At 40.6% G+C, this 23,326-nt stretch overlaps 1 protein-coding gene across 1 annotated transcript in view; it reads right to left on the bottom strand.

Moving 5' to 3' along the window:
* Window positions 1–2,969: 2,969 nt before the first annotated feature.
* bcr (BCR activator of RhoGEF and GTPase) overlaps window positions 2,970–23,326 on the bottom strand; it is a gene marked incomplete at both ends in the record, with an annotated part of 136,197 nt that continues 115,840 nt past the window's right edge. Inside the window, 10 exons of the mRNA XM_080742999.1 lie at window positions 2,970–3,059; window positions 3,909–4,071; window positions 4,722–4,827; window positions 5,679–5,813; window positions 8,448–8,587; window positions 9,260–9,369; window positions 10,531–10,590; window positions 15,241–15,369; window positions 19,133–19,230; window positions 20,522–20,596. Of these exons, the coding sequence (XP_080599125.1) occupies window positions 2,970–3,059; window positions 3,909–4,071; window positions 4,722–4,827; window positions 5,679–5,813; window positions 8,448–8,587; window positions 9,260–9,369; window positions 10,531–10,590; window positions 15,241–15,369; window positions 19,133–19,230; window positions 20,522–20,596 (1,106 nt within the window). The remainder of the gene's footprint in view (window positions 3,060–3,908; window positions 4,072–4,721; window positions 4,828–5,678; window positions 5,814–8,447; window positions 8,588–9,259; window positions 9,370–10,530; window positions 10,591–15,240; window positions 15,370–19,132; window positions 19,231–20,521; window positions 20,597–23,326) is intronic.

Raw genomic sequence — 23,326 nt, forward strand, 5'->3', positions numbered from 1 at the left:
ACTTTGATTGGTGCAGGGCTGAGCATGGCTCAGATTGTAAATACCATCATTTATCTGTTTCACTGCAGATTAGGTTATCATTCCTAACCCTTAAATTCAACAAATTGTTTCAATGGACTAAGATCTTGTTTTATTTGATGGCCTTCCTGCCTTGGCATTCAGCCTTTGTGCCCTCAAAAAATGGACAACGCCAAAGGCCAAGTGGCCTTGCCCCTAAAATGATGAAATTCCAGGCCTGATTACAATGGCATGTGACTAAATAATATATATATATATATATATATATATATATATATATATATATATATATATATATATATATATATATATATATATATATATATATTATTTTTTACATACAAGGTGTCCTCCAGACAGCGACGATAATGCATGTGGTATACAGTACAGTTTATATTATGGGAGAAGGTATGGGTGTGAGCGGTCAAAGCAGGAGACATTTCATCTCAGAATGTGTAAACCAGTTTCTTCCAAGCCATCACTAAACATGATATTCATTATATCTTTTAATAGGCCAGGGAAGGACATACCGTATTATGTAAACCAGAAATTCAAGAGCCACTAACACCCTACACCTAACAGTATATCAAGATTCCAATTTTTTGTCAAAGGAGATCAAACAGATCTTCGATAAAACATGCCTGCATGTTGAATCACGGTACAGAAATTAAGACAAAAACTCTCATTATTTCTAACAACAAAAATATTCTAAGAGCTTTTTCATCAACTTGGCCCTCAAGTTGGTAACTTTCAAGCTTAACGGAATACAAAACAATTAAAGGGCACATGCGTACACGGATATCCATGGTATGGCGGAAAGAAAAGAGGCGGGTGGAATTACATTAAATAAAATATTTCCAAATATCACTAGATCAATAGATGTGGTCTTCAGTGGATATAAATGGAGTGCTCAGGTCACTTGTTTGTAATACAGTAGTTCTAACAATTGATGAGTGCACTTTCGTAGCCATTAAATAGTTTAAAAAATAAAGATGTCATACATGTGTTCTGTGTTATGATATTCCACAATATCAGACTAAATGGACAATGGTCTCTGGGTATGAGACTGACTACTATGACATACAGTTGACCCAGCAGTTAAAGAGCTTGTGCCTTTATCACAGAAGCATACCCAGCTAAATGCAGTGTTAATTGAAGTTCAACTAACACCGTATTTCTGCTGTGTATTACAATTACAAATCGTCACTGTCGGGTAGAAACCTCGTATCTCCAAGTTTCAAATGTTATAAATTTTTTCGCAAAGTAAAGCATTGCTTCATCACACAAGGTCATCGCAAAAAAGTAGTGAAAACAGCTGATCTACAAGCACACAACGCCGTGCACCGGCTGTTGTCACTAGTTTAAATAATTTTAAAAATGATAAAATTCAAAACAAACGGTTTTGGACATACAAGGTTTCCACCCGACAACGACGAAATGTTTGTTGTTACCTTCATACTATTTAGCTGTGTATTGATAGGCTGGACAGAACAGCAGAGTTGTTACTATAAGAACAAGGCTAAATCCTGCTTATTTAAAGCAAGACTTAAAGTCAAGCTATGATCTACCACTGTCTTCATCAAACCAAAAAGTAGACATAGAATAACAAATACTTACTTCGATTTCTTCCCCAGACTCCAAAATAAATTACAATAATAACAATTACAGTGCTAAAAAACAAACAAAAAACAATCAAATACAGCTTTAAGATTATGTACATAGTCGCGTATCAGTGAATACAACAGTTTTCTCCATGAAACAAACAACATATTATTTTGGCCAAGACGTCTTATGTTTTCATAAGGACATCTTTTGAACGAAGATAAAGAACACAAACAATTACTATGTTAAAAAATATATTGCTTGGATATTTAAGCAGAAGACGAACCTTGAGACACAGACAACACACATAGAGGAAAATCCTTTTTCTGTTCAAAACTGCAGGCAGTCTGATTGCAACGCACTACTGACCGTCTGTGAGCTTTCCAACAGTTATTTATTTGACAGTTTTTCTTACTCACAGCCTATATTATGTCTCTCTTTCCATCCAGGGTTTGCTTCTGTCTGTGTACGCATGATCTTCTGTCCCTCTCTTGATTCACAGATGCTCGACTTTAAAATGTCCCCAAGAAAGAAAGAAAGAAAGAAAGAAAGAGAGAAAGAAAGAAAGAAAGAAAGAAAGAAAGAAAGAAAGAGAGAAAGAAAGAAAGAAAGAAAGAGAGAGCGAAAGAAAAAAAGAAAGAAAGAAAAAAAGAAAGAAAGAAAGAAAGAAAGAAAGAAAGAAAGAAAGAAAGGAAAAGTGTCTTCTTGGCAGAATTTCACTTCTCTCAATATCTGAAATGGATAAGCAAGCAAGCTTTCTTAAAACTATCAACTTAACGATTGTCCAAAATAAACACACACATGGAACAAGCTAATACTTACAGTAAGTCTAATTTATACTACATTTTCAGTTGAAAATCTGTTCTGCAATGTAGAAATTAGCCATTACATGCAAAAAAAAAGAAAGAAAAAGAAAACAAGAATGAGGGCAAAAAGATTGCTTTGTTGGTGTAATGTGAAGCTACACTGTTAAGATCAGTGAAAACAGAGTGAAAAGGACAATGGGAAATGAAATGCACTGTATCGTTGGAGGTACAGAGTATCACAATAAATATTAAGCATGATGTATCAGTGTTCATTGGGGAGATTGCTGCCAAGTATTGGACTCATCTTTACACGTACGACGACGCCCTCTGGTGGATATATGGCCATTCATTTATCACCAGAGACCTTCCCTTGCTGTTGCAGCCCAGCGAGAGCCAATTTGACTCAGTCAGTAGATTCAAAAACAGACTATTATGGACTCAGTTTGAGCCAAACGTCCTTCTCTCTCCTTCTCCCTGTAATGTTTCCTTACAGGACGCTCTCCTTCATTGTCCTTCAAAGTCCAAGTGGGAGTCAGTGTTGCTCTATACTTCTGTGGAGAACAGAATGCTCTGTCGTTTACTGTCCGGGGTGGGGATGGTCTCCAGCTGGAGGAAGTACAACAGCACCTGCACCTGTAAACCGAGGGGAGAGACAGTGGTGTAACGTAACTAAGTACATTTACTCAAGCACCGTACTTAAAGTACACTTTTGAGTATGTACTTTACTTGAATATTTCCAATTTCCAATACCTGCACTTCTACTCCACCACACCTCGGATCCAAATATTGTACTTTTTACTCCACAACATTTACTTGAGAACTTTATAGTTACTTTGTAGATTTTGATTATTATTATTACATAAAATACATGAACTGCTCCAGGTCTACTGTATATACATTTAGGCCATTTGCTTTTGCTTTATTTTCAGCAAAAGATATATTTATACATTTGAAAACTTGAAATTGGACATTCTGCCTAATGAGTACTTTTGCTTTTGGTACTTTTAAGTACATTTTGATACCAATACTTTTGTACTTTTACTCAAGTATGATGATGTATAGAGCCACATGATGTCACATCATTATATTGTCCAATCAGAAACACACAGATAGTGACACAGTCTGGATATTTTGCGCTTAAGATCAACAGTGCATCAATGACTTATTTTCCCCATGTATTTTCACGTATTGGCGCGGCTAGCACCGCTTAAAAATAAGTAATGAAATGTAGTGTAAACAGTAAGTTTGCAAAAGCAGCGTCGGTGTCCACATTTAAATTGCAATGAATTATCATTGACTTCTATCGTAGAGCTCAGTTACTGTCTGTCACCATAAACGGAAAGCGTCGTCATAAATATCTAACGCGTGTCACGTGCACAATGTCACATGTTTGAGGCAGTGGCGCAGACAGATTAGTGCGAGACTAACGTGTAGGTAATCATTTCAGAGGAGCGGGGAGCAGAGGTGGCCTGTGTACCGTACCTGTGACATAACTTCCAGCGACCAGCTGTCCGCCATGCTAATGGGTTGCGTGGGGTTGGCGGGGATCTTGCTGTCTTTCTCGGCAGGCCTGAGCAGGGTGGGGCCGAACACTGTGGCCAGGTTGTGGAGAGACATCTTGTTGACACACTCCTTCTCTGCGACCCTGGGTTAGCGGATCAGAGGACGCATGATGCAGTAGCAAATTAATGGGCCGAGACAACACGCAAGCAACGTTATGACATCTGCGTGGTAGGCCTGTCACAAGTATTACATAACCGTCTAATCGCAATTATTTGACATAATCGCAATTATTTTTGTCATAATCGTCAATCGTTGAAAAATGTTCATATATTTTCAAACATTTCCAAAAATATTGGAAACAGCAGATCTACAAGCTCATAACACGCCGCCATGCGACGCGTTGTGAGCTTGTACATCGGCTATTTCCACTATCAATGTTCTATTTGAAGTATAAAGTTATCAAATATGTCAGTAATTTCTTTGTATATTTAGGTTATGTGTCATATTATCTGCCATGTGCAACTTCAAAGCCATACAAGCCAAACAGAAATGTAATTGTCAACGACAAAAACACATTTAAATCGTTAATCGCGATTATTTGAGTGACAATTAATCGTCAAGTAAAATGTCATAATCGTGACAGCCCTATCTGCGTGCGTGCGTGTGTGTGTGTGTGTGTGTGTGTGTGTGTGTGTGTGTGTGTGTGTGTGTGTGTGTGTGTGTGTGTGTGTGTGTGTGTGTGTGTGTGTGTGTGTGTGTGTGTGCATGCGTGCGCGCGTGCACTTGACCTACCTCTTCAAGTGGTCCAACAGGAAGAGGAAGGTGACCAGGTTGGGTTCTGGCAGTGACAGCAACAAGTTCAACATACAGCTCTCTTTGGCCACGCTGTCCGTCAGGGCTGCACAGAACCATACAGTGGTTAATCATGGGGGACATATTAACAAACCGCTAATAAAGCTGTTGTAAATAATGTTACAATAATGGGATTTAACCCATCAACACCTGAGGCCCATTCTGCAAATGCAAATGTCTTCTAAATACTAACAGTTTTCTGAAACACGTATGTTGCTATAATAGGTTCTCAATCTTTTTCATGTCATGGACCCACAAAATGATATGTAATTTATTGGACGCGGACCCCCATCTCAAAATATTATGTATCAGGGACCCGGCAGAAGCAAAGATTTGAGTTACAAATGTTTGCTTTAAAAACAAAATATATACATATATTCAAAGATTTGCTCAAATTTTCTTGATTTTTCTATATATATATATATATATATATATATATATATATCTGTGAATAATAAAGTTCATTGCTGTTCAAAACATGAGACACCATTACCAGATTGAATCCATAATTGTATTAACCCATTTAGAACTGGAACACATCTGTGTCACTTCCACTTTAACCATTATTTTATACTTTGCTATTCAAAAATAGCAGATATAAAACAAGCTTGTAGATCTGCTATCATTGAAATATCATGAAAGTCTGTGCAAATCTTTGAATATTTATATTTTTTAAGCGAACATTTGTAACTAAAATCTTTTTTTCTCTGGGTCCCTGGTACAAAATATTTTGAGATGAGGGTCCGCAAATACATAATTCTAAGAGGTCTGTGACATAGTTTGAACACCACTGATATAGAAACATCTTTCAGAAAACCAGGATTTTGAATACATTTGCAGAATCAGCCTCAGGGATAAGCCAAATGAATAAACTGGGTAAAATGCTGGGTCACTTACTGATGCCTCCAGCAAAGTTTGGGTAGAGATGGTCAGTGAACAGGGGTTCTGGCAGCTCTCTGAAGTAAAGTTTCAGTGTCCCTGCGATGGCGTTTACATCCATCTCGCTCATAATCACCGACACGTCCTTATTATCTGAAAGCAAGAGATGACAGTGGACAGTGAGCACAGGAAGCTCTGTGGTGACGGAGGAAGACGTCGTCTCAAAACCAGCTCACAACCAGGCAATAACCATGCTGCTTCTTCTGCTAGACAACTCTGATGGAGAGGGCCACTTTATTTCCACACTCACTCCAGAGGGCCACAGTGCGACGCGTTTTGAGCTTGTAGATCTGCAATTTTTTTATTGGAATCCTGAACATTTTTCACTATTCTTGAATAGTACATAGAACATTTATATGTTCTTATGTTAACTTCATGAACTTAAATACAAATACATTGGACATAAAAAATACTAGTAGTACTAGTCATTAAGCTTCTAATATAGACTGAAGTCATTAAAGCGGGTCATGTTTGCATGTTTGGAATTGTAACTGCTGAATCAATTAATCAATTATTAATATAGTATTACGATATTAACCTGCGGGCCACATTAAGTGAAGGTGGCGGTCGCATGTGGCCCGCGGGCCGCCAGTTGCCCATGTATGTGCTAGAGGGAAGTTGTAACCACACGAGCGAGCGCACGCAACCGCACACACAAACCGGTGCATACATAAAATACACAATTCAAACATTCATATAACTGACGCATTCAAAAGGGTGTTAGCCCACAACAAATAGAAATCGGTTAATAATGTAACGCCGAGGGGGATAGGTCTCACTTCAGCGTACCCATGGAAGTACCAGCAGTGCTGGAGCTGCATAATGATCATCTGATGAACAGAGAGACAGTCAAAAGAACATTATAAACCAGTGTTCCCTCGTGGTCAAACAGTCTATGTAGTCTTCTCGGCTTTCTTCCACGCAGGAAAATAGAGGTTTCAAAGTTACAGTGGGAACAATTCTTTGGATATGTTTTTTTAAGCAAAACAAAAATCTCAACATTTTCAGAAACAGCAGAAAAGGGTCTCAAGTAGGGATGGGACGATAAGCGATATTATTGTTTATCGTGATAAAAAACACTCACGATAATCGTATCGCAGAGATTACATTTATTGTGATATTGTCCTCCGTCATGCACTGGGATCAATTCATTCACCTTTTATTTGCCAAGCTGCATATCCGGTACCACTTAAACCCTCTATAATTTATTGGTAAAAGGTACTTATAATATACGTACTTGATACATACGTGATACAGTCTTTTCTATCAAATGTCTTTGCCAAAAAATAAATTTACATATTTTTTGGCAAATGTTCCGCCCCAGGATAATGGATTTTGATTATCGCGATAATATCGTAAATCGCGATAATCAAAATCACAATAATCGTGATATGAAATGTTCATATCGTCCCATCCCTAGTCTCAAGCTGGAATTGGTTTGGGAACCCCTGCTCTAGATAATAAGTAGGGAGTCTGTGCTGTCAACTTTGGAGCAAACAATCTCTGGTTTCTGGTGACTGTCACTGCATAATGCTTTTTTCAGTGAGTGACACCCACCACATGACAAAGTTTAAATCCGGCATAATTAAGAATTTGACTGAACACACTCTGTGGATCTAAATGATATGACACAGCCATACATTTGTTGTTAAAGCAGCACTGTTGTTTGGGGCATCAGTGGCCACTTTTGACTCAAATAACATGGCAGCCACCGTCTTTGACTTTTTTGACGTTCTAATTTTGTGGGACATAATATGCTACTTTATGTTCAAGTCTTAGATCATAATATCAAATTATTTTCCTCAAGTGAGGAATTGAGCAATTTATAAAGGAGGCCACATTTTAGCAGTAGTTGAAACGGGGGGAAGTCTTATCTTTTTTTTTTTACTTTCTCGGAATCTCCGTTACCTATGACACCGTTTCTCAACCTTGGGACCAGGGACCACCAAGGGTCCAAGAGATTAAAAAAAGCAGTGGTAGCACGGGTCTGCCCCGAACTGAATACTCCTGCCAGATCCATTTTTCCCGGCTCCATTTAGGATCAGATCCAATTTTAATCTGTTCAATTTCGGACCGGATCCAATCATTCTCGGTGCCATTTCAGGCCAGGGCCAGTAAATCAGAACGTTTCTAGGGTAACTTGTTTGTTGTTTCGGTCCAAATATCCTCGGTTCCGTTTCGGGACGGGTCTAATTTTTTTGACTCCTGCTACCCTCTAGTCCAGGGGTGGGCAACTTTGATGATGGAGAGGGCCACTACATTTTCACACTCACTCCAGAGGGCCACAATGCGTTATACATAGCAAAAATAGCCCATCTACAAACTCAAAGTGCGACGCGTTTTGAGTTTGTAGATCTGCTATTTTTGAATTAGAATCCTGAAAAGTAACTTCTTTTTGTTTTAATTTCAAATGCATTTATATGTTCTTGGGTTAATTTATGAACTTAAATACAAATACATTGGACATAACAAATATAATAACATTTTAATACTAGTCATTTAGCTACTGATATAAACTGACATGAATTGAAGCGGTTAATTTTTCCATGTTTTGAATTGGAACAGCTGAAAATCAATAATACAGTATATCAGTACTCTAATATCAACCTGAGGGCCGCATTAAGTGAAGGTTGGGGCCGCATGTGGCCCCCGGCCCGGGCCGCCAGTTGCCCATGTATGCTCTAGTCTGTGTGGCCTAATGCATACCATGCTAAAATCAGTACTCACTGGTGTCAAAAGCAGCCTTCAGGGCCTGGATGTCAGTGGCCACTCCTGACACCCGGTAGATGCCAACCTCCTCTATGCCCCGCCTCTCGATCTCCTCAAGGCACTGACGAACAATGTAGGGCACCTTGGAACGTTCCCGCCTAGATAGAGAACATCAGAGATGAGCACAAGAATGTACACGCACACACGCATGCATGCACGCACGCACACACACAATTATTTTATACTTTAGCTATTGAAAAATATCAGATCTAAAAGCTTGCAGCGCGGCACTCGGTGCCGCACTGAGCTTGTATATCTGCTATTTTTGAAAAGTTGTGAAAATGTGTGCAGACCTTTGAATATATGTATTTTTTAAGCTAACATTTGTAACTAAAATCTTGCTTCTGGGGGGTCCCTGGGACTAAATATTTTGAGATGGGGGTCCGTGGCCAAATACATATCATTTTGGGGGTCCTTGACATGAAAATGTTTGAGCACCACTGACATAGAAACACAGGTTTAAAAAAACAAAAACCTTAGAAGGATTTGAAATATTCAAAGACTTGCACAAATATTCATGATTTTTCAAAAATACAGATCAACAAGCTTGCAGCAATATATCTGCTATTTTTCAATAGTTAAAACACAAAATAGTGTCCTAAATGGGTTAAACCCCCCTCCCCTATGAAGAACATTCATGGGGGGCCCGCAGTGAATCCTTGTACCCAGGGCCCAGAATTTGGTGCGACACCCCTGACAAGAATGTACACACATAAGACAGATGCACGCACGCACGCACGCACGCACTACTTGACTGGCTCTTAACTCACTTAGTCACTGTGGAGATCTTCACACCAAAAACACCCATGGGTTTCCTTGAAGGCATCCTCTTCAGGCTGAACTCTCGGCTGGTGAACTTAATAGAAAGCTTAACCTCAATCTAAAACAGAGGAAAAGAGAAAGTTGCTCAAAGTAAAAAAAAAAAAAAACTAACAAACACTTCACACAATGAGTGATTGAATTGCCGTTATTATGGCTCATGTCATTATTACACATGCCTATCAACTTAGTTATTAGCCTGCAATGTAGTCTAAAGGCCTACAAATGTAGATATCGAAGGCATACTATATGGTAAACACATTTCCGCAGCACTGAAGAGGAACTACTGAGGAAATCCTGAAGCAAAAAGCAAATCACTATTCCTTATCAGTGAGAGAAAGTACAGTAGTAGCAATAGTATCCAGTATAATCTTCAGTGTTCATTTATATTTTTGTACTGTCTTTTTTTCAAATTAACCACATGAACCCTAGCGCTCCTATCCTGGGCATATCATGTGACCTTTGGCAAAAATAGGCCAACATTCGGCGAACACAGCTGATATACTGTATACTGCTATGCTACAACTGGACAACTGAATTTCCCCCTTGGGATAATAAAGGTATCTATCTATAATCTCACTGCGAGTCGCAACGCAATGTGCTGTGAACTTGCACATCAGCTATTTTCAGCAAATAGATCTGGGGTAGAGGGAGAAAAGGACGGGGAAAAGTATGGACCCCAGGGGGGGCATGGTCAACAAAGTATAGAGGGTGTTAGTGGTTAACACTGAGGATATTACTGTGTAATAGGGCATTAACGGAAAAGTCGACTCAGTTGACTTCATTACACAAGTCGACTCCCACCAGAGAAAAAAAAACTTTCTATGTGAGCATGTAGATCGACTATTTTCACAATTTCTGCCTCTATATATTTGACACTTTCTTTGGACAATGTTTAATTTGTCATTTTAGAGGTATCAAAAAGTCCTTAAATTGGCACTTTAGAAATGTGAAGATACCCTCTATACTTTGTTGGTTTGTTTACAGTTGAGTGAGAAAACAAATGTTTCACATTAAGTTAGTCATCTGGGGACCCCCCCAAAATAATTGGGGAGGGTCGTGTGTGATGTGACGACGTCATCAAACGATAAAGTCAACTTCAACTCAACTTTTTACTGAGTCGAGTCGACTTGCAAAAATCACAAGTCGTTAACGCCCTACTCCTGTAATACAAAAGGAAACCTATATGTTTTGGAAAGAGTCACCAGTGAAATCCACTCACCCCATTCATTGGAATGACGGTTCTCTGCCAGTCTTTGCCTTGGAGGGCCTGAGGCTCAAGCTGGGTGAAAGAAGCACAAGGACATGTATCATATCATCGCTGTCGGCCGCTACGTTTCACGAAAAATAAAAAAAATAACCAGTGTTCCAAAGGATCCATTGTAGTCATTATTTAGCCACAAGCGCTTCTTAATACTCATTGGTTTCTTTTATGTCATATTTAGGTTTTCGGCCTGTCATGCTCAATCGCGCAGGGATGTATTTGTTCTAAACAGACAGATTAGGTGTAAACAGACAGATTACAAACTGGCGCAAAACATTGTGCAAAGGAACCAATAAATACATTTTAAACCTTTGGAGCATGATCCAGTGTCCACCTTACTTTTCTTATGGATTCTGACCTCAGCCCGGCACCTGGTTTTTAGTGAGTGGTTGTGCACGCTTTATTGTTCTTTTCCATTAAACCATTGGGCACAAGGCTCACAATTGTGAGTAGTGACTGTTTTGCAGTGGTGGACAAAGTACTCAACCCCAGTACTTGAGGCAAAGCAAAGTATAGAAACTCCAAGTCAAATATTACTCAACTACAAGTGAACGTTGCTCTGACAAATTTGTACTTGAGTTAGTAGTACTGGAGTGCATGCTTTTTAAAAGTACAAATTAAGTACATTTTATTTTTTATATCAACGCATTGCTGGAAATTAAGACTTAAACTTTTGAAAAAGTGGATAATTCATATGGAAACGTTTCCCTTTCTAGAAATGTAATGCAGTCAAGAGTAAAAATATTTGTCTTTGAAATATCGAAAAACTAAAATAGTAACAGTGTAGTACAAATACTAAAATGTTTTACTTAAAGGAGTAGTTCACCACTTTTCAACCTGTCTTCATATAATAGGTCCTCATTAATGTTCATGATAAAATATCACAATTTTTTTCTACTCAGTCCAAGTCTCCTAGGAGAGCTGTGGGAAGTTCAGAATCCATCGTCTTGTGACATAATCATTTTCAAAAAAAAATAAAAAATGAATCAATATTTTAGAAAAAAAATATTTAGATTTTTATTATCGCGAGAACAATGGCTTCCACTTTAAAATTGCAACTTTTCAGGAATAGAAAGCCTGCAGTTTCTATAAGCTGGATTGGCAATCGATGATGTCACAAGACGATGGGTTTCTGACCTGCCCACAGCCCTCCTCTGAGGAAAAAAAAAAAGAAAAAAGAAAAAAGCTATTTTTGAGTGAGGACCAATTATATGAACATAGGTTGAAAAGTGGTGGAGTGCCCCTTTAAGTACAGCACTCAAGTAATCCGAGTACTTCGCTAGTAACTGTCCAGCTGTTTAGGCTGACATCATCAGCTGGCTGCCATTGTGATATTATAGGTGGTGATTACTAAAGCAACCACTAGAGGGAGCAGTGTGCCCATGTTTGATTTTTGATAGCAACAATGGCCTCCCATAATATCAGGAATATATTGGGGGTGACAACTGTATTTGTCTGTTTCTTCTCTTGATAAGGAAACGTTTACAGACAACTATACAAAGGTTTGACAGCACTATTATTCAGTCACAGTCCTTGCACCACATACTACGAGCATCCACTTCTCTGAATATATTTAAAGGGGCTACAAAAATTGGCTGCAATCCAGGTAGCATTTATTGATTTTTAATATAATTCTAGTTTAATTGTTTTTTCCTTGCTTCTGTTTTATTGTAATGTCAATTTAATTGGAAAATATAATATGTAAAAGTATGTTTGATGGCAAACCGTAAAGCTTTATTTATGTGTTTTTATGGGTTTCTTAGTTGTCACCTGTTTTTAAAGTGTTTATAGAGCACTGGTTCTGGAGCACTGGTTCGGGCCGCCAGTTGAATACCCATGCTATAGAGGGTATCTGCACATTTCTAAACTGACAATTTAAGGACATTTTAATACCTCTGAAATTATAAATTAAACATTGGCCAAATTGTCAAATATTAGAGGCAGAAATTGTGAAAATAGCAGATCTACATGCTCACAACGCCTCGCAAAATGTGCAGATACCCTCTATCTATAGGCTTAAACTTTATGTTGGTTTGTTTACTGTTGAGTAAAGAAAACAATGTTGCACATGAAGTTAATCATCTGAGGACCCCCCAAAATAATTTGGGGACTCCCAACCCACAGGTTGAGAACCACTGGTGTATAGTAGGGAAATGTACACATTCACTCATGCAGGTATACCTTCACATTATTACAATTACCATGACTGCTTTCATTTAGCATCATGGAATCTCAATCATCAAAGAAGAGCCTCTAAGGTATATTAATGACATATTTCAATATTGAAAATGGGTGGTCTTCCGCTTTAAGTAAATCTACTAAGTTACTTTACACCACTGCCGACCCGTCCTGCAGCACACGCCTGCTCCACAGTTTTAGTCGACTAAGGTCTTATGATATTTGGTCAACTAAAACTACAACTTTTAACCCATTTAGTGCTCCAGAAATCCATCCGTGACCGTTCTCTTATTTTGAAGGCCAGAAGGCCATTGCGTAAACACTTCCGGTTTGACGTCATTCACCGGAAGCGATCGTCATCCACATGCGGTTGTGTAATGGCCGACCGTTGCCTTTCAACATGTGTTTTTTTAGTGAGAATCTAATGCCATCCTTGGCTTCTAAAGTGTTTTTTGGAGATAATGGACATTAAAGATGAGATCGGCCGTCGGCCTCCATGTTAAGGGATTACTATTTTGTGCACGTGCATCCGTGATGATGATGAATCGGCGAGTCCAATCGTGCCAGCACTTTCCAACGGACCCTAGGGTAAGAACGCCAGCGTTACTCTATATACAGTATTTTACGCGAGTATACTCGGGATCGGCACTCTAAATACTCGAGTATTTTTCACGAGTATACTCGGGATCAGCGTTAAATGAGTTAAGATGACTAAAATATGACTAAAGCGAAACTTTATTTGACGTCAAAATCAAAATCAACACTGCTTGGTATCCTATCCTTTGTATCAGCCAGTGTGACTGTGAACACAGCATTACTGTTCCCCCACAGTCTCTCTCTCTCTCTCTCTCTTTCTCCTCTCTGTCCATCTCTCTCTCTCTCATTCAGTCAATTCAGAATGACTCTCGCGCTAATGCTGAGGTTGCCATGGCAACTGCATTGCCAAATCCATTCAACCTGGGACCAGTCAGTCAGCCCTCATGGCTACTTCCCGGACAATGCCTTTTTTCCCCCTTCTTTTTTTCTCTCTCGCGCGCGCGTCTCCGGCGCTGCTGAGTGTGAACAATGATTGTGTAGCGCCGCCTGAATATGCAGGACCTGGCATTTTAAACGCTTGAATTATGGCTGCCATCTCGGCGGGGGCTGCTGGATGGCCTGGCTGTTACCCTATCACCCTTATGTAACCCAGCTCACTGCTTCTCAACGTCTGGTTCGGGGGCCACCAGGGGGTCCACATGGACCCTTGCGGGCCTCCAACTCTGAGAATGTAGAAATGGATCCTTTTGGTTCCATGTGTACCAAATGAATCTCTCAAGAACAGATGCAGTGCTAAATGAAAAGGAACATAAACAGAGAGGGTGCTGTTTTTCCCTTTTCTTTGAAGATGGCTAGCCAGATTGGTACCAAATGAACACAGAGAATTGTGCAAGATCGGGGTCCCAAAGGAGAAAAAAAGAAATGGTTCCATTTGTACAGTCTCAGAATTTCAGTAACATAAAGCAGTGGTTCTCAAAGTGGATTCCAGGGACTCTGTCGGTTGCTTTAGGGGGGTCTAAATTGACCCATACAAGTCTGTAACTCTGATAGTGTACAAATGGAACTAGTTCATTTGGTTCCATTTGTACACTGTCAGAGTTAAGGGGAGTTTGAGAAACTCTGCCATAAAGGATCCAAGTAAACATTCATACCAGCACAAAGACGCTGCTCACCAAACAAAGTCTGCCTGAAAAGCTGTTCTTTTCAGCAGACGACACCGTCGCACGACAAAGGCAACGTGATCTCTAGGATTCGACGGTGCAACAGCACATGGCACAAGCTGAACAGGAACGAAAACAGTAAGCCTGAAATTGGCTTACAATGCAAAACAAAACCACGCTCACCCCCCATTACATCATAACACAATTAATCCAATTAAGTTAACCGCTCTATCGTGTACAATCGGAGACATCCGGCGATCCAACCAATCAGTCCTTGTTGTTTTGGAAAGACATAATGTGGATTTCATGCACTGTCTGTGACGGTGACATAATTGCATGTATGTGTGTGAGTAGGGATGGGACGATAAGCGATATAGTTTATCGTGATAAAAACACTCACGATAATCGTATCGTGGAGATTTAATTTATCGTGATATTGTCCTCTGTCATGCACTGGGGTCAATTCACCTTTTGTTTGCAGAGCTGCAAATCCGATACCACTTAAACCCTCTATAATTGGTAAAAGGTACTTATAATATACATACTTGATACAGTATTTTTTTTCACTCTATCAAATGTCTTTGCCAAAAAATAGCCGATCTACAAGCTCACAACCCGTCGCAGATTCTTTGGCAAATGTTCCGCCCCCAAGATAATGTCGCGATAATATCGTAAACCGCGATTTTCTTTTGTCACAATAATCGTGATGTGAAATGTTCATATCGTCCCATCCCTGTGTGTGTGATGATGACTCATGGTGTCGCTGCTGTGGAGGGTGACGTCATGGACATACCGGGAGCTGTCCCTTCCCCATGATGCGGTCGGCGCCCTCCCCGTCGTCTTTGTTCTGCTTCTTGTTGTAGCTCTTCTCGTAGCAGAGGAGCCTCAGGGTCTGAGAGCCCTCCAGTTCGATCTCAAATTCCTTGGGAAGAAGAACGAGAAAAGACAACAGAGTTGTGGGGCGGTTAGGGGCTTTTGTAAAGGGCCTCTGTGTTGCACACGCAGGAGAAGAAAGACAGATGGGAGACAAAGGAAAAGAAAGGCAGACGAAGAAAGGGAGACTAAAGAGGGTGGAAAGAGAAATCCAGTCCGCAAGGCTGTGAGTGAGTGTGCGCGCGTGTGCATGCGTGCGTGTGTGTGTATCTGTCTGTCTGCCAGTCAATCTACTGTATTTGTCTGTCTGTTTGTATATCGTCGTTGTCGGCTGGAAACCTCGTATCTCCAAGTTTCAAATGTGTACGTTCTTTCGCAAAGTAAAGCCCTGCTTCATCATACAAGGCCGTCGCACAAAAGTAGTGAAAACAGCAGATCTACAAGCACACGACGCCTCGCGGTGCGAGGCGTTGTGTGCTTGTAGATCGGCTGTTTTCACTAGTTTAAATCATTTTTAAAATGATAAATGCAAAACGAACGGTTATGGACATACAAGGTTTTCACCCGACAGCGGCGATATCTGATATCTGTCTGTCTATTTGTGGGGGAGGGGAGACGGGGGACCGTGAGTACAACTCAGTTTCAGCTTCATCCAGCTGATGGCTGCTCATATGGTCATGATGAGCTCTCGGGGGGGGGGGACAGGCTGGGAGGCGTACCGACGACCTTTTGAATACCACACAGCCTCTACACACTCAGCTACGGCCAGCCTTTATGTGTTTATGTCAGTCTATCCGTCTGTCCGTCAGAACACACGCTCACCAAACTCACTAGTAAGACGCCTCAGGGCGACATGCGAGCGCCAATTCTTAGCCATCTGGCCAGTGATGTGTATCGGACCAGTTACCCATATGTGGAGACCCCTGGTACCCATATATGGAGATCCTTGTACTGTATATGGAGATATGCTGTGAGAGCCCAAACATGCTTACTCAGTTATTCGTTATGTGAAAGTCCTATGATGTCTATGACATGACATCTGACATCATACCCTGTTATGCCCACACATGGAGATCCCTGTCTGTAGAACCAGCCACACAGATATGGGCTGTCTTGGCCATATATGGATTCTGTTAGTGTGGTATGTGGCCGATGTGGCCTCCATATGGGCATTCCCATATGAATTCCTGTTAGATATGGGCTTAATATTGATGACATCAGGGAACTCCATATATGGGCATAAAAGGGATTCTGTTAGTGTGCCATCACAGTGAAGCCAGAGCGTGATGTCAGAGTGGAAAACCCATTCTGTTAAGAGTGGTTCCCCTGACAAGATATCACAGTGATGTCAGAGCATGATGTTAGAGCGACAAACCATATAGACCTGTGATGTCACAGTGATGTGTCAGGGGAACCACAGTGTCAGGCGTGACCTACAGAGATACGCGGATAGCCAGATATGGACAAGATGACAAGATGTGCCGGTTTTCATAGTTAACAGCGACCTACGGTCGTAATAAAGTGTAACACTTAACCACTAATATACGGTACGTAGTTGACCGGAGTGCCCCAGGGTTCTATACTAGAACGCCCCCTAATTTTGTACACCAAATATCTTCTGGAAATAGTCGATCTACCATCTCACAAGGCGTCACGCTGCAACACGTCGTGAGCTTGAGCATCAGCTATTTTCATCGAATGTTCACCCCAGAATAGGCGATGCAGGGTTTTAATTGGCTAATGCATCGCACAAACATCACACCGCACAGCTGATCAAGGCTTATTAAGACGAACTAATTATGCAAGGAAGCACACTGCATATGGCTGGCACATCGTTCCAGGGCACACACTGTGTTGGTTCACTTAGCATCTCTACAGACGTGAGTCATCATCTTCAACATCAGCAGCAGCAGCTCCTCATTAGCTAACACTAGTATTTCCACTTTGCTGAGCAAAGTGCTTGAGAAGGGAAGCCTTACATTTGGATCCACGGTGGAGAATTCCTACTGTAGATGAACAGATACGCTGATTGTGTCTCGGAGCAACTCCACGCAAGCTCTAGTTAGTTACAGCCTGACTTCACAGAGCTTTGATGCCGTCTCTGTCGGGTGTAAACCTCACTATGTCCAAAACTGATACTTTTCAGGATTAACCCATTTAGAACGGGTACACAATACACATTTTGTGTATCATTATTTTATGCTTTAACTATTGAAAAATAGCAGATATACAAGCTCACAGCGCGGCACCGAGTGCTAGTGTCTTTGAATCCTTCTATGTTTTTTTGAAAAAACCCTATGTTTCTATGTCAGCAATCTGGCCAGCCATCGTAAAAAAAAAAGGTCCTTTTCACTTAGAGCTCAGCTCTGTTCTTGAGAGACTACTATGTCAGTGGTTCTCAAACCTTTTCATGTGAAGGACCCCCAAACTGACTGATTTATTTGGCCATGGACCCGCATCTCAAAATATCTAGTTCCAGGGACAACCCAGAAGCAAAATTTGAGTTACAAACGTTCACTTTAAAAATACATATATTCAAAGATTTGCACACATTTTCACGACTTTTTCAAAAAATAGCAGATCTACAAGCTCGCAGCGCGGCACTCGGTGCCGCGCAGTGAGCTTGTAGATCTGCTATTTTCCAATAGTTCCAATAATTCTAGGCCTAAATGGGTTAAAATTCAGAAACAGAAAAAGAAATGCAGATCTACAAGCTCAAAACCCGCCGCTTGGCGACGCGTTTCATGCTTGTATATCTGTGTAATTTTTATACTTTTGTGTGATCAAGTTTTTTTTCGGTGTGCTGGTACAGGGGCTGCACCGCGACTCAGCGTCTCATGTATGCCTTGAAGTGTTACAAATGTTTGTATATATGTTTTGAATACATGGCTGCTGTGTCGTAACACAAATGTCAGTGTGAACTGACAATAAAGTACTATATCATAAACTCAGCACAAAAAGAAAGGAAACTTGACTTTGGTCCATTATATCTCCCCTTTAATAATAGCAAATTGTATTGTATTTTATATCATTTTCATCGTTGATTCGCCACCTTTACAATGAGGTACCGCTTGAAAGCATCAGGCATTCGAGGCATGAGCTACACAGCCAAACGTGTGGGTAGCGTCGACCAAGATTTTTCCAAAATGGTTTGCAATACTGTTCTGCTGGCATTTACTCCCATTTTGGGCTTCCCCGACACTGAGCTTAACATTAACACTGTGGGAGAGTGCAATAATTCAATGCTCCAAGCAACAAAGGTGAACAACAAAAGAACAGTATTGCAGGCCTGCCAGGCCATTTTGACCATTTTTGGAGGGGCGCTACCCACACGTTTGGCTGTGTTGCTCATTCCATGAATGCGAGATCCTTACAATCTGTACCTTGTTGTAAAGGTGACAAATAAACGATAAGAATGATATCAAACACAATACGATTTGGCATAATTAAAGGGGGGATATAATGGACCGAATGTTGGCACATTTTGGGTCGGCGCTACCCACACGTTTGGCTGTGGTGCTCATTCCACGAATACCCAATGCTTACAAACTGTACCTTGTTGTAAAGGTGACGAATCAACGATAAAAATGATATAAAACACAATACAAATTGGTATTATTAAAGGGGAGATATAATGGAACGAAGTCAAGTTTCCTTTCTTTTTGTGCTATCTATCATATCAAGTAGGGCATGAATTTACGACCTGCACTAAACAAAGGACAAAGAAGGACGCAACAGTTTACCCAGGACCAAAATGTCCAGTGATTACATATTGATTCATGCTGTACATTCGTAGAATCGTTGTCTCTTACCTCGTTCCATTTGGGTTCGGTGGTGTAGCGATAAACTCTCGTCTTGGCTTTGTTAACGAAGAAGCCAAAAGAATCCACCTCTAATGTGCAGTACAGATCTAAAAGAGGAGAGTACACCATAAAAAGGAATAGAATACAAGAATATGAGCTAAAATATGAGAGTTTGCTGAGTGTTATGCGTGTTAAACTGACAGCAAAAACTAAATTCCTGTTCCTTTTGCAGGAAATTGTTTAAGTTCTGTCATTTAGGTAAAACATTTATTTATTATGTTGTAGTTCAAACAGTTCTTCACAAGCGTTGGAAAATATTTGAGAAGTGATTTTAGTTTTAGGGTTAAAAGAACAAGACAGGGTCTAACAGCGGCATGGCTTCATGTGGATGTAGGTCTGATCAGTCATCTCTGACGCATCTATGACTTGACTCTAAATTTAGGCATGGTTTCTGTCTGAACCCAGTGCCACAGGCTTTCATTACACAATCCAAGCGAAATATTTCAAAAGAAATTTGATCGAGCGTATCCCCCGACCGGCAAGCAAACAAACACACGATGAACAGACAAACCCAATCTATACGGCTAGCCTCATACAGAGCCATGCCATGAAAAAAACCTATACTAGTTTTGCTATATGGGTTGTGATAATTTAATGTTCAAATTCTCAAAACTAATCAGAATACTTGGAACGTCATTATCCAAAACCCATGGTTTGTCTTCTTTTCTTTCTTCTCGATATACAGTAAAATCAGCAGCAGTAAGTTAATGCTTTCCATTGTTCCGTGGTCTGCTGTGCTTTCAAGATAAAGTGTCTATACAAGCTCACAACGGCTCGCAAAGCTTGTAGATCTGCTATGTTCGCCTATTAGTACAGTGGTTCTCAACCTGTGGGTTTGGACCCCCAGGGGGGTCCCCAAATTGTTTTGGGGGGTCCCCAGATGATTAACTTAATGTGAAACATTGTTTTCTCCCTCAACACAATCCAACATAAAGTTTAAGTGTATAGAGGGTATCTGCACATTTCTAAAGTGACAATTTAAGGACTTTTTAATACCTCTAAAATGACAAATTAAACATTGGTCAAATTGTCAAATATTAGAGGTAGAAATTGTGAAAATAGCTGATCTACATGCTCACAACGCCTCGCAACGCGAGGCGTTGTGAGCATGTAGATCTGCTATATTCACAATAGAACCGTCTTATACAAAATGTAATGCATCAACTCTTAGTGCTCGTCAGATAAAATATGATTATTTTGGGGGTCCCGGCCTGAAAAGGTTGAGAACCCACGTTATTAGTACATGCCCGGAAACAGGGGACACTAGCGTTCGTGTGGTTAATCTCTTCTTTGCTGTAGTTTGCATGGAGGCTAAGGAAGTTGATCAGAGTGACTCACTCAAGCTCTGTTTGAGGCCGGAGGCGGAGTGAACAATTACATTCAAGAATCCATGGAGTCCAGGGGATTCGTCCTCTGGAAAAACACACACAGAGAGAGAGGGGGAGGAGAGCCAGAGCTTAGAGAGCTATGCAGTGTTCTGTTTGTACTGGAGCAGTTTCATACATGATGGGAACCGTGGTGGAAAAGGTACTCAAAACGTGTTACTTAAGTAAAAGTATGAATAATGCAACGGAGAAATACTCTGTTACGTAAAGTAAAAGTCCGGAATTCAAAATGCACGCGAGTAAAAGTACAAAAGTATTAGTGTCAAAATGTACTTAAAGGAGTAGTTCACCCCCAAAATGACTTTTTTCTATTGATTAGTCACACCATGGAGACTAGAGTTCAATAATATTTTTAGTTTTTTGTCGCATTCCTAAGACAAAAATGTGATAACAATAAATTTACCCCCATTCGTTCCGGATGGGGACCCGTTTCAAAACGGGTCCCTATCCGGAATCAATGGGGGTAAATTTACTCAAATCAAATTTTTGTCTTAGGAATGTGACAAAAACCAAAAAATATTATTGAACTCTACTCTCCATGGCATGAGTAATCAATAGGAAAAAAAGTCATTTTGGGGGTAAACTACTCCTTTAAAGTACCAAAAGCTGAAAATACTAATTATGCAAAATGTCCCATTTCACAAGTTTTCAAATGTAAGAAAATTTATAAAAATGTATAATGTTTTTTTTTAAATAGCAGATCTACAAGCTCACAATGCGTTGCATCGCAACACATTGCGAGCTTGTAGATCGGCTATTTTCAAACCGCGAAAACATATATATAGGGCTGAAGTGGTTAATTTGTATACGTAATAAAAATCGAAATCTACAAAGTAACTAGTAGCTAAAGTTGTCAAATAAATGTAGTGGAGTAAAAGTGCAATCTGTGGAAATTGTAAATACTCAAGTGAAGTACAAACCTCAAAATTGTTCTTAAGTACAGTGCTTAAGCAAAATGTGCTCAGTTACTTTACACCACTACATGGGAAGGAAGACAAAAATAGAAAGGCGCTGTACAGTGCAAAACATGCTGCATTAATGCACTTCTCTCACCAACATCTCCATCTGCATCATCCTCGCCACCACTATCATCATCATTATAACATTTAATATTTATTCTTTGCACATTGAGGAACTAGCGACCAGGAACTTTAAACATGAAAGCTGTGTGGTTGGACACTCACAAATTATCTCCGTGACATATCATTTCTGGTAAATTGAGCATGAGACAGCACTGGAAAATGACTTGCCCTGACACAGGAATATACAGTGCGTGTGTGTGTACAGTATATCTCTATATTTCTTGCAAGCGCGTGTGCACGGGCACACGTGCGCGCGTGCACACACACACACACACACACACACACACACACACACACACACACACACACACACACACACACACACACACACACACACAATATATTTACATCACTTGTGGGTACATTACATAGACTTCCATAAATTTTTATGCAAGTCCTGTGGCCTTACCCTAACCTCTATCCCTAAACCTAACCCTAACCGTTGTGGGGACCTACTATTTTGTCCCCACACTGTCAGAGGTCCCCTGCAGGTGACTGTGTGAACATGCATTTAGTCCCCATAAGTATAGCTAGACAAACGCACGCACGCACGCACGCACGCACGCACGCACACACACCAGGGTTTCCGCTAGGCATTTTTGGGGCCGGCCACCTTGGCCGGCAGGACTATATTTTACCGGCCAATCAATTAATTTATCGGCCATATTATAATGAACGTCACATACGTGTTTGCAGCTGAGATACTGTATGTGCAATTAGCTCTGGTCTATAGCGGTTAGTGGAGGAGAACTCCACTAACGCTATGGACCAGAGCTAATGTGCAATGTGCATGGTGACCCAACTAATAATTACACCATTTTATGTTAGCTTTCCTCTTTATCACAGATGCAATTGCAATCTGTTCCTGAGTTAAAATAATAGCCTAACTATCTACTTATGTAGAGGTATCGCTTGCAAAAAAAAAATCAAACCTCGGTTCGAAGTGGAGCGGTGAATCTGAGCAGCTATACCGTGTGTGTGTGTGTGTGTGTGTGTGTGTGTGTGTGTGTGTGTGTGTGTGTCTAGTCTGCACAATAGTGCCATAGAAGCTGTGTGTGTGTGTGCCTGCACAACAGCGCCCCTCCTTTAACTTGTGTGTTGTGTGTGGCCACTCAAGGTATTGCCAGGCTACAGACATAGCCAGCCACCCACCCACATAGCCAGCCACCCACCCACAGACATACCTGTCTATTGGGAGCGCTTTCACCGCTCCAAAAAAAGTGAATCGGCTAAAGTGGGCGCAACTCAAGCGAACCGTTTGCGCGCCCTGCCACACAGTGCCCTACAAATTAATAAGTTAATAGTGAATGATTTTGGCATCACGTCTCCTTAAACCTTAATATGCAAACATACAACCTTTGTTTGTTTTGTTAATGTTATGTTATGATGACGCAAGGAAGGTTGACTTGCCTCTGTTGCTTTGACCACCACAATGGCATCACATCCATGCGATCAGAAAGTCATGTGCGTGCTTGTATAATCCGTGTGATTCCACAGAGTTCGGGTCCCTTTTTTATTATCGTCTACTGGGTCCAGCTTGGTCTAGATTACCTCGGAAGAACCCCAGTTCTGTTCGGATCATAACACTAAACCCACGCTGTATAGCGCTGATTGTTTTACAAGCTGCCTGAACTGTCAGCTGTGATGTGTGCTTCTCCGTATGGCCGTCGTGTGCG

This window comes from Nannobrachium achirus (assembly GCF_963921795.1).
Source record: "Nannobrachium achirus genome assembly, chromosome: 15".
In the NCBI taxonomy this organism is placed as follows: Eukaryota; Metazoa; Chordata; class Actinopteri; order Myctophiformes; family Myctophidae; genus Nannobrachium; species Nannobrachium achirus.